Source organism: Aristolochia californica, unplaced genomic scaffold (genome assembly GCF_029961685.1).
Source record: "Aristolochia californica isolate CCGP_79_NKW_82.1479 unplaced genomic scaffold, dmAriCali1.0.hap1 SCAF_1, whole genome shotgun sequence".
NCBI classification, from domain to species: domain Eukaryota; kingdom Viridiplantae; phylum Streptophyta; class Magnoliopsida; order Piperales; family Aristolochiaceae; genus Aristolochia; species Aristolochia californica.
In genome coordinates, this window is record NW_027181770.1 from 4,914,157 (window position 1) to 4,926,347 (window position 12,191).

General features: G+C 34.4%; 2 protein-coding genes across 2 annotated transcripts; one reads left to right on the forward strand and one right to left on the reverse strand.

Annotated features, from left to right (window-relative positions):
* Positions 1 to 299: 299 nt before the first annotated feature.
* On the forward strand, positions 300 to 793 carry LOC137951819 (uncharacterized). The gene is made up of 2 exons (XM_068798790.1): positions 300 to 645; positions 762 to 793. Exons 1-2 carry the CDS (start codon positions 300 to 302, stop codon positions 791 to 793), a joined length of 378 nt encoding a protein of 125 aa, XP_068654891.1.
* A 4,023-nt stretch (positions 794 to 4,816) lies between these two features.
* LOC137951894 (uncharacterized) lies at positions 4,817 to 9,630 on the reverse strand. Its single transcript, XM_068798907.1, has 9 exons — positions 9,512 to 9,630; positions 9,370 to 9,419; positions 9,172 to 9,283; positions 6,771 to 6,828; positions 6,617 to 6,694; positions 6,455 to 6,478; positions 6,216 to 6,332; positions 5,033 to 5,088; positions 4,817 to 4,868 (listed from the first exon to the last, which is right to left on the reverse strand). The coding sequence occupies exons 1-9, from the start codon at positions 9,628 to 9,630 to the stop codon at positions 4,817 to 4,819; spliced, it is 666 nt and encodes a 221-aa protein (XP_068655008.1).
* Positions 9,631 to 12,191: the final 2,561 nt, after the last annotated feature.

The window sequence follows — 12,191 nt, forward strand, 5'->3', positions numbered from 1 at the left end:
TAATAAGTTATAAAAAATCTTACTCTTACCATTTTAACACCTTTTTATTATCAATTTAAAAATGATTTTAATAAAAAAATTTGAAAATTTTAGTTTTGTGTTTATAAATCAAATATATCAATACGTTTTTTTCAAATTTATCTTTACCTTATATTTAAAATAATTAAAAATAAAATAAATATATAATTAAATAAAAAATCATACACTTACTAATTTAACATATTTTATCATTGATTTAAAATAGTTTTTTAATTTTTTAATTGAGAGGGGGGCGTCGAGGGCGAGGTCGAGGCCGACCGATGGGGAGCGGCGGCAGCAGGCACTGCGAGAGGGGAGAGGAGAGGGGGGGAGAGGAAAGGAGAGGAGAGGAGGCCGAGGCTGAGCGACGGCAGCGAGAGGAGAGAGGGCGAGGCCGAGCGGCGGTGAGAGGGCGAGAGGAGAGGGGGCAAGAGGAGAAGAGAGGAGGTCGAGGCCAAGCGACAACAGCGAGAGGAGAGAGGGCAAGGCCAGAGGAGGCCGAGGCCAAGCAGCAGCGAGAGGGAGAGAGGAGAGGAGAGGAGGCCGAGGCCGAGTGGCGGCGAGAGGGTGAGAGGAGAGGGGGCGAGAGGAGAGGAGAGGAGGCCGAGGCCGAGAGGCAGCGAGAGGGCGAGAGGAGAGGAGAGGAGAAAGATGAGAGGGGAAATAAAAAGTGTATTTTATTTCTTTATTTTTTAAAAAAATATTTAATTTTTTATATAATGACTTGACATCTTACGTGGCAGATGACGTGGTGAATCTAACTTCACTGAACTGATGATGTGGTGACATGTAAGCAGTCAAAGCTAACATGTCGCCTTTGACTGTACACGTGCAGTGGATTGGTCAAAGTTGGGTCTTTTTCAAAATAATTTGATGATGTCATTGTTTTCAAAATAAGTTGTTTTAAATGGTTATTTTGGTGAAATTCCCAAAATATAAAGTAATGGATATCCATGGCAAGATATATTTACGAAGCCTCAAAATAGGCTTTTATGCTACTGCCCTCATGTGAGTCTTGTATCTGTGAAACTGGGGACATTTCTATTTGAGGCGTCATAGGTTGGATTAGAGGCATTGGGTGAAATTTTCTCTATTTTTTCAATGTTCAGTGCCAATTATTATGTATTTTTTATGTATGCACTATAAATTGTTATTAGTTGATACCTTTTGATAATAGTAAATGTTGCTTTTGATAGAGCTAGTTTATTTCTATTGACAAGTGAGTAAAATGACTAACAACAACAAGATTTTATCATAATAATGTTGTTATTTACCAAATTGCTCATTCTAGGTAGCATAGCAATAAGTTCTTTTGAAAGCATTTTTTTAACTCATTTTAAAATTTTAGTTTATCTAAGATTTTATATTGAGATTGACTTCAGATCATAGGACTACCCTAATGCAGTGTAAATGACAAAGGATAATTATTGAGATTTCCCCTCCTAATGGTCTATCTCTGTCCCCCTTTCTCTCTCTCTTTTTGTCTAGTGCCTTCATTTAGTAGAGTTCAATTTTATGTGCAGGTTTGAAGCCAGTGGAAGCCCCTGAGATATGGGAGCATATTGCATTAGCTTAAGGAAGCAAGCTTTTTCATCATATATTTCTGAATACTTCCAAAATTGCTTTATGATTTTTTGCCTTTGTTGATATTCTTGCTAGGTGTATGTTTTTGTTAGGGTAATAAACATGATTGATGGATTTTCAGATCAATGCTATATGTTACAATACTTATTTTTTTCACAAGTGTCTAATGCTATTACAGAGCCTATAGATGACTATTTTCTTTGCATGTGCCTTGAGGTATTAAGTGTATATATAACTAGCTACATTGAGTTGTATTGTTTCCATTTATTGAGAAGACTTTGTGGCCTAACGGTATGGCACAAGGCAACTAGACATCTGAGTTCAAATCCCAGCAAAGTCATATTACTCTTATTGTGTACTAAACTTTTTTTATTTTCTTAGCCAACTATTTGGTGATATTGATTTGAGCTTTCAACCATGGATTTTTTACTTAACATATTTTTTCTTGTATTTCTATTGTTCAACTTCCAAAGAGCAATTATTTGTAAGGATTTTGACACAAATGACTAGTAAGACAAGTTTAGCTAGAAAAAAGAATTTATCTATTATTGGAAGATATGAATATGTTGGAGTATCATTTATGTAATTAGTTTATGTTTTTGTTGCTTTTTTACTCTTACTAGGATGAAGGGTATAATTGTAATATTGGTATATAAATAGAGCTTAAAGGGGAGGGTTGGGAATAAGTCCATTACCCTATTATTCCTCCTCTTTTCTCCAAATTTGTCGCTCTTCTCCTCCTCCTAAACCTTCTCTTTACTACTCTCTTCTTCTTCTCACCCCTTAATCCACTTCTATTTTTATTATACATCATGAAATTCTAAGTTTCAACATGGTATCAAAGCATGCAATGACTGGACATGGAAAAGGAGAAGAAGGAAAAGAAAGGGAGGAAAAAAAAGAAAAAAAAAAGGAGTTTCTCAATTTTTCCTTTAGTTTTCTTTCCCAATTCATGTATTTCATTAGATTTGTAACTCTCTTAATGTACATTATATATATATAATTATATATCTTTTAAATTTTATTTGAGTCTAGTTTCCAACTCGAAAAGAATCGTTGAAATCAGATTTTTATAGAAAGAAAAATCACCATTTGAAGCAGCAAAGGTCAAGCAGAAGAAAAGATTCATGCGACAGCAGAAAGCTTCAATTTTTTAGTCATTTTATGCCATAAAGAATGAAACTTTATATGGAGAATTATATATCTAAAGAAATATCTATAAGTCTATTTTCTTACCTATTCAACCAATTCTCAATCTGAGTTTTTTATATGGATATATCGATCTCGGAAGTGACAATAGTCATGCAGGCTAAAGAAGAAAGAATACTTAGTTCGGCCAGATTACGGAGACTGAAATTTATTAGATTATTTATCTCAAAAGAAATATATTTTTTGAAGAGGAGTTATTCTTAGATGAAAGGTATTTAAGTCTAGTTTTATAAGAAGAATTTTTTATGTCAATATGATCTATATTTAAGGAGATATTCGCATTGGAAGAATCAAAAGTCATACTGGTATCCAGTTGCATGCGAAGATCCGAATTTAAGCCAAATTTGTTGCTTCATTTTTTTAGTTTTTGTTAATGATCTACCCTTAGAAAGTTTACCCTTAGTTTTTTTAGTTTTTGTTAATGATCAACAATATCATGATCTACCCTTAGAAAGTTTTTATTTGTTAACCAACAATATCAGGAAAGAATCTTTAGAAGATCATCTTATTTTTTGTAACTTTCCTTGATGTATTTGTCAAAGAGAAGTGTTCATATTATGAATTACGGCAAGTTCCAAAAAAAGTAGTTATTTAATGCTGAAAATTACAGAAGTATCTATGTAAGGAGATTTTGATCTAGGTTCATATTCAAAACGTTTGTTTCTTCTCTAATTATGAGAAATCCTTGCAACATATTAACATCACATTGGAGAAACACTTAGTGTACTTATCCCCTTATGAAGTGAGCAACCTCGCTTAGCCTATCAAATCCTTTCAAGCTATAAATGGCCTAGCCTCAAGCTTTGCCTTCAATTTTTTATCTTGCCTTTTGGAATCGGTTTCATTCTATAATTACATCTCTAAGCATGGACTATATTCAGAAATGGGACACTTATGTCATTGGCTGCTGATTAATTGGTTTAATATGGCTAGCTCTCGGTTTGGTGTCTGAATTAATCACCGATGCAGTAAGCGCGGAAGCAACATCCACTACTATTTCATTCACTCTTCTCTATTGTTTAGATGACCTTGCGGCTGCTTTCTGAGCCAGCAACACTCAGTGCGGTTATTCTTTTTTAGAAGATTAACAACACTTAGTTCAACTTATTGGCAGGTTATTACTCAATTCTAACTTATTATTCAGTGCACATCTTCCTTATTCAAGGATGGACCCACTGTGGATTATTTCATGTGTCTTTATTATTATTAAAAAAATTCATTATTTGGTATGTGTTATTTGGACATTGGCTCATTACCGCAGCTGCTATTGTGTCTCATTGATTGAGACATTATTATTGAGGGATTCCTCGGTTGCTTGCCTTTGGTTCATTATTTGCCGACTATTGTCAGCATTGGTTCATCTGATGAAGAATTTAAATTCCTTAGGAAAATAAAACACCTGATGACCCAACTTCTGCAACTTATCTTCCTCATTACCCATTTCCCTTTGGTACTGTTTCTCCTATTATCCTTTATTTGACTCTTGTTTACCCCCTTTGGCCAACCCTTTTTGGTGCATGTTATGGTTGGTTATTTATATATATATATATATATATATTGTTAACTCTATTAAGACTTTTTGAATGAGGGGCATTACCCACTTTAGTGATTATTATCACTATATTTGTTTGAAATCATTTGAGGTTGGTGTCAACTTATGTTTTATCACCCATTTCTACCCTTTTAGAGTTTGTATCCGATTTCGTACTTATCCTTGGGACACCATGATGGAGGAGATTCTTACTATATTATGTTATTTGTTTCAAGCTGGGATCACTACCATTGCCTCCCAACTTGAAGGGGAGTGTTGGAAGATATGAATATGTTGGAGTGTCATTGATTTAATTAGTTTATGTTTTTTGTCTCTTCTTTACTCTTACTAAGGTGAAGGGTATAACTATTTTATCATTTATAAATAGAGTTTAAGGGGGAGGGTTTGGAATAAATCCATTACCCTATTCTTCCTCCTCTTTTCTCCAAATTTGTCACTCTTCTTCTTCTCCTCCTAACCCTTCTCTCCACAATTCTTCTTCTTCTTCTCACACCTTAATCCTCGTCTACTTTGATTATACATCATGAAATCCTAAGTTTCAATATCTATCTGGTTGATTTTTGCTTTTTACAACTTGGTGAGAATTTGGACCAATGGCCAAATTAATCTCATCTGCATTCCTTGACAAGCTCGAGGGTGCCTTACTAGTGCGTGCAAAAAAAGGATTACTTCATTCCATAAGTTAAAGAAGATGTTTCATCACATCTCGCAGGATGGTAATCCTCCTAGATAGAACCAGTAGGTTCAACATTCATAGCCAAATGACAATGGTCCAAACAAGGCTGCACATGAGTGTTTGGCTCCCGCCTAACGCTTTGCATAAGAAAAAAAAAAGAAAAAAATTTCAATGAGTAGTAAAAAATAATACACAACATGCAGGTGAACTTACCAAACTTTCACTCATGTTGTAAATTCAAACATAGTTCTAATATCACTTGATTTACAACCACCATCATCTTTATTGGTTATCTATTAATCATGGATGTGCCTGTTATTTATTTAAAATCTGAAGACATTTTCTCATGCAATAATATATTTTGTAAGAAACTCTGAACATACAAATAAACACCAAGTGGCCTTTTCCACAGAAGAGCAAAGAAACTAAATGATTATGTTGGGAATCGAACCCAAATTCTCAAGTTAAAGTGGTGCCATGTCCATTAGGCCACAAAGTCTTCAACGACTCTTAACTCTTCCATTACAAAATTCATGTACCGTCCACTAGATAAATAAAATGCAGCAGGAAGGATTGGGTTCAAATGATTGATTTCCTATGTGTTGGAAGATGGGACGAAGCCCACGCGACCAAGTGTGTTAGAAGATTGGCTCAAACCCATAAGACCAAGGAAGACTCACACATCCAAGAGAGGTGGAAGATGGGCTCAAACCCACAAACCAAGGAGAAGGCCCACAGGCACAAAGTGATGGCATGATGGTAACTAAAGAGTCATCTCATAAAGATGACATGGATGTAATTAGTTTAAGTTTTAAGGGTATTATTATCATATTGTAATATTATTTACCTATAAATTGAGCATAAGGGGGAAGGTTAGGAGACAAATTCAAAACCTCTTTCTTCATCCTGCTTTTCTCCCTACATGTTGTCTCCCTAAATTAAGTAAAAGAAACTATTAATTATATTAAAAAAATTTAAATAATTAATTATCAAATTTTGAATTTCTTCTTATGTTAAAGTGAAGGTAATGAAATGAAATGTGTAAGATTTTTTAAAACTAGAAATTAATATTTAAAAAAATTAATTACAAAATTACCTAAATTAATTTTTTTAAAAGGCAAACTAACGTGGATGGATAACGTGGCATTTAATGACATTGCAGATGACATGGCTTACCAATGACGTGTTGGGTGACATGGAGTAAGACTCTTTGGGTGATGATGTGGTGTGATGATACGGCACCACGTAAGCGATCTTACATGTAACCTTTGAATGTACACATGTGTAGTTGATCTGTCAAATTTAGGTATTTGTGAAATTAAGTTGGTTATTTGTGTTATTAGTTTAAAAAAATTAGATAGTGATTTTGAGAATATGATCGAAAGATTTTGAGATTTTGTAATTGAATAACAGACCTTTAACATCTTTTTAATTACTGACTGTTTACCTTAATATGATTATATTGATTAAAATAATTAATATTCATTAATTATTTAAGTTACAATTTTACAATTAGATTTATACTTTAAAAAGTTACAAAATATATTTTTCCTTATCCATAAAGCTTTTATATGTACGTTTATGAAGGCAATAACAATTTCTATTTTTCTTGAATTGCCACTAAATCCAAGCCAGGACGGGGGGTGGAGATAAATCTACGAAAGATGTAACTCATATGTAAGCTTCATCATGAATATTGTACACATCTGTCAGAAAAGAAATGGACGATACAGATAAGGCTTCAATCTCAAATTTCAATCCTCTTTGGAGCATGTATTCTAGTTCCGCTCTGTCACAAAACCAAAAATTAAAAGCATGAAAAACTATTTTCAAAAAAGAAGAGGACATGCTGGTAAAGAAATGGAAAATCAAAATTTTATTTGTCACATTTCAATTTTATTACTATATTAAACTTCATATTTAAGTCTCTGGTAAATAAAATATAATTAAAGTATGAATTTGATTAATTAATTACTTTTAATTTTGTGAAAATATATTATTAATTAATACCATGTAACAAATTTATCTTATGTTATTAATATAATAATTTTTTATTCATTGATCATATTTTTTTTATTTGCTCTATTGTATTTGTGATTTAATAGTAGTAATTAAAATACTGTTATTAAATTTCGAAGACGAAGATAAAGATTAACTTGTCTACACTAACACCCTATTTCGAAGATTTAGAAGATGAACTTGTCCACACTAACACCCATTTCAAAGATGAAGATCATGTAGATGCATGAGATGAAGATGAAGATGAAAATCAAATTTTCGTTTTGTTGACTAACCCCTCCTTAGGTAAGTGCAAAAATGAAGATCATGTAGATGACTGACATGATCTTCATGTTGGAGATGAACATGAACTTCAAAAATCCGTTTTGTTGACTAACCCCCCCTTAAAGAGTCTCATTTGAAAAATGATGTTAGCATGCGGAGAAATCATGGATTATTATAACAAGGCCCGAAAAATCTGAGTCATGGAGTATCGTAGAAGCAGTGAGCAGATTTTCATAGGCACTTGTTGCCTGTTGGATGCTTGGCAAATACCTGATTGTTATTCCAATTAGCAAACAGAATGTGTTGGCCTACTATATTGGTTCAATATCTGGTTGAGGCTGCATTTTGTCAAGCTATAAAATCAACTTTTGACATTCCAAATGGGGTTTAGAACTTACTCTCCATATGCATTTATTTTATATAGTGTTTGGGATTCCAATGATACTGTTGTAAAGATATGGCCTCCAATTTTATATTTTATTTAATGAATTTTTTGCTTCTTGGTTTTATGTGATGGGTTCAAATTTAATTTGACACACAATAGTTTCAGTTATGGGTACAATTTTTGTTTGTTTGGCCTTGGAAGGGTCGTGTGCTCCTCCTCACTCAAGGTTATTTGCATACTTTTTTTTTCCTCTCTAGTTGAATTTTGGATAGTTTATATACATTTTGAACTACCTTTTTTCTAGATTGAGAATATAACCTTTTAAGTTTGGTGTTTGTGTTACATTTTTGCATGTTATTTGACATATTAGTTTGTGTTATGCTATAGAAACGTCATGCACAGGTGAGGTTCTCCATGTCTGGGTCATACCTTCGATTTTGTAGGCCTATCTAGTGCTTAGCGTGTTTGAAAAATATCTAACTTAAGACTTCGTTCGGGCAAAATTTTATGCCTTTTGTCCTAATTCAAACTCGGCTCGAGCTCAAGCTTGAACTCGATTAAATTTATTGGGTTGAGGTCAATTCCAATTTTAAACTCAAGGCTGGGTTCAACTTGAGTTTGAGTTCGAAGTATTTAAATCAAGCCCAACTCGAACATATGTAGGTTTAAACTCGGCTCAACTTGATGCCACCCCTACCACTGACTTTTTTTTTAGTTCAACCCCATCAGACAAATGAAAATGGTAGTTTATTGGAAAAAAATGAAACTATCATAGAAACTCAAATAAATACACAAAAATAGTACTCAAGTGGATACGACAGTCTCCCTTGCGTACATGATATTTCTTTTGTAGGAGCAAAATAAAAAAATGAGTTCACATAGTTTAGGAAGAAAGATTTCCAAAAAAAGGGACGACATTATGGTAAAACTTTTAATTATTTTTATGTATATTTTCATGTAATTTCTCTTGTATCAAGTAGATGAATTAATGAAACATAAACTATTGATGCACAACTTCCACATGTGGTGTTTAAGTGGGTGAATTGGAAGTTATTCACTATAGGGTTCATATTGTCAACATACTCAAAGTTCCATTGGATTGCTCCACCTTATTTTCCATAAACTGCTTCAAATGAGTTCACCAATTAATTGGTTATTTCAGCCCATTGGCATCAACAAACCCTCTAGGAACCGATATTTGTTTTATATTTGTTTTATGCTAACTTTTTTCCAAGTAGGGATATCTAAGTAATTTTGGTCAACCCAGTTAGGGTTGGTAGGAGAGAGAATGAAACTTTAAATTTTTTTTCCAACCATGTTGGAGAGAGAATGTGAAGGAAAAGGTTGTGTTAATGGAAAGAAAGTTAAAATCCAGGAAGAAGATTGTGGGTTTGGATCGTCTTGATGGGTAAAAGCATGTACGTAACAGTTTCAAAACATAAAAACAGAGTAGACGTACACAACCCGGTAAGAGTTAATGGAAAAGAGAGAAGCCGAGAAGAATTACGATAACAAAGCCACGAAATGGTTGCCTGACATCTGTGTGGATGATCGGGAAAACTAGCAGGCGGTGACACTGCAATGTCATCGAAACAAGAACAAACATTACAAACCATGTTCAACACTGAACCTTAACAAAAAGAACACAGAGGCCGCACGCACCTGAGAACTCATCCAATAAAAGAAAAGGGTCCAAAGATCTCAATTCCATCCTGCAAAAACGAAAACCAGAAGACCCATTAAAAATCAACGATCAACTATCAAAAACGAACAAAAGAATAAAACCAAAACACGAAAGACCCACCTTCCAATGCTCCTCCTAACCACCGCTCCTTCCCCTTCACGTTGCGGCTTCGCCAAGACCCTTTTCACCACCGATCTTGACGTGTCGAAAGAGGAGCTCTCGTCTGAACATCTCGACATGGTTGTTGTGTATATCCGAGAGGTGGTTCCTGTTCTGCTTCTGATAGGGGAGAAATGGAGTAGGAGGCAAAGATTTATAGGCGTCAATCGTCGTGTCTATTTTCAGTTTTCCCTGTTGCTACTTTTGGCCTATCAAGTAACGTTTCTTCAAATTTTCGACAAAAAAAAAACTCCCAAATTAATTTTTTTTCCATCCATGTAGGAGAGAGAATGTGAAGGAAAAGGTTCTGTTAATGGAAAGAAAGTTAAAATCCAGGAAGAAGATTGCGGGTTTGGATCATCCCACAGGTAACCGGAGACCTGTGCTGATCATGATGATCATGATGTCAATCTCTTGTAATCATGACGTCCCTGCACTCTTCAACTACTAAATCATCCCAATTTCTTTTTTCCTTTACTTGCAGTGGTAATACTTAATAGCAGTTTCTGAACACTCAGAATCAAATCAATCCATCAATCCCTCTATAATGGGTTACTGTTCTGGAAATTTTACTAATTATAAAGTAATAATAATAATAATAATAGACTACCGAACATGGATCCATTGTTCATAAAATCATAGTTATTGAAAATATTTACAAAAAACTAAATAAAATTTTAAAAAAATAATAATTATAAGTTTTCGAGGATATATCTCTTCCAAACTTCTTGGGGATGGAAAAACTCGTTCCGTAGAATTTTAGTAAACTCTGTTCTCTTGCACCAAGAGAGCAGATACCCCAAATTGACAGCCGAAAATCAAAGTCTTAGAGATAATGATCTCGATGGGCACCGTGAATCACGTTCTGATTGAAGGAATCAACCGGCCACCATTAAACATTCGAGTACCAGTCGTCTATTCCCCTTAGAATGAAGAAGCACAGCCAGATTCAAGGTAGAAACCTATCTCATTTACGATAGAAGCGAATTCCAGTTAAGTAACAATAAATATATGATAGACATTACCATATGAGGTTGAGATACAAAAATCACTGACCTAGAGCACTGTAATCATGATCGGCAACGAAGCTTCAAATGTGCTTTTGGGAAATTTTATCAATGGGTTTCCCACCAGGTTAAAGTGAGTCAACTTCTAGAAGTAAAGTTTGGGAGTTGAGACTCCACCATGAGAATGGTGGGAGAGGAGCAGATTTTGGGTAGAAGAAAAGGCGCTTGAGGCTCTCGTGTACAATATTGAAGTACTTGAAAATCTGATGCACATCAGTAGTCTAACGTCTCTTTGACCTTTGGGAGTTAAAAAATTGTCACAAAAAGAAAGGCGATCATTCCAAAAATTGCTAAACAAGAAGCGAGACAGACATATCACCACTTGAACTCCAAAAACCAGTGTCATAAACCCACTTGTTGCAGTTTTGTAGAATTTTCTGCTCCTTACAATCTTTTTTTTTTTTTTTTTTTTTTTTTGTGGGTAATGGTGGAGAGGACACACTACCCTCCCCCTCTCTTTCATCACTAGTTGTACTCTTTGGTTCATCGAGAAAGAGAGGGTAGGTCCCTTCCCCTATCACAAATATAACTCTTATTTCTCAAAAGGCTTGGGAGGCCTCACTAGCTCCCCACGAAGTTGGGAGGACCAAGGGCTTCTAACTTGCCTCCAAAAGAAGTTGTCACCACTCATTCCCAGTGGCACTTGGTCCTTTCTTCCTTCTTTCATTCCATTTTTCCACTTTCACAAAAGCCTCTCCCCATCTCTATTGTCGTCTCCGGTGATGCTATCGCTATCTGGTTACCATTGTATTGCAAAGTATGAACAAGAAAGAAGATCCAAAAAATAAGCATGAGCATTAAAAATATAAAGTAATGGATATCCATGGCAAGATATATTAACGAAGCCTCAAAATAGGCTTTTATGCTACTGCCCTTATGTGAGTCTTGTATCTGTGAAACTGGGAACATTTCTATTTGAGGCGCCATAGGTTGGATTAGAGGCATTGGGTGAGATTTTCTCTATTTTTTCAATATTTAGTGCCAATTATTATGTATTTTTTTATGTATGCACTATAAATTATTATTAGTTGATACCTTTTGATAATAGTAAATGTTGCTTTTTAGTTTATTTCTACTGACAAGTGAGTAAAATGACTAACAACAACAAGATTTTATCAGAATAATGTTGCTATTTACCAAATTGCTCATTCTAGGTAGCATAGCAAAAAGTAATCTATTTTGAAAGCTTTTTTTAACGCATTTTAAAATTTTAGTTTATCTACAATTTTATATTGAGATTGAGTCTGAAATCTTTCTTTGCACTTGACTTCAGATCATAGGACTACCCTAATGCAGTGTAAATGACTAAGGATAATTGTTGAGATTTTCCCTCCTAATGGTCTATCTCTGTTCCCCTTTCTCTCTCTCTCTCTTTGTCCAGTGCCTTCATTTAGTAGAGTTCAATTTTATGTGCAGGTTTGAGGCCAGTGGAAGCCCCTGAGATATGGAAGCGTATTGCATAAGCTTGAGAAAGCAAGCTTTTTCGTCATATATTTATGAATACTTCTAAAATTGCTTTATGCTTTTTTGCCTTTGTTGATATTCTTGCTAGGTGTATGTTTTTGTTAGGGTAA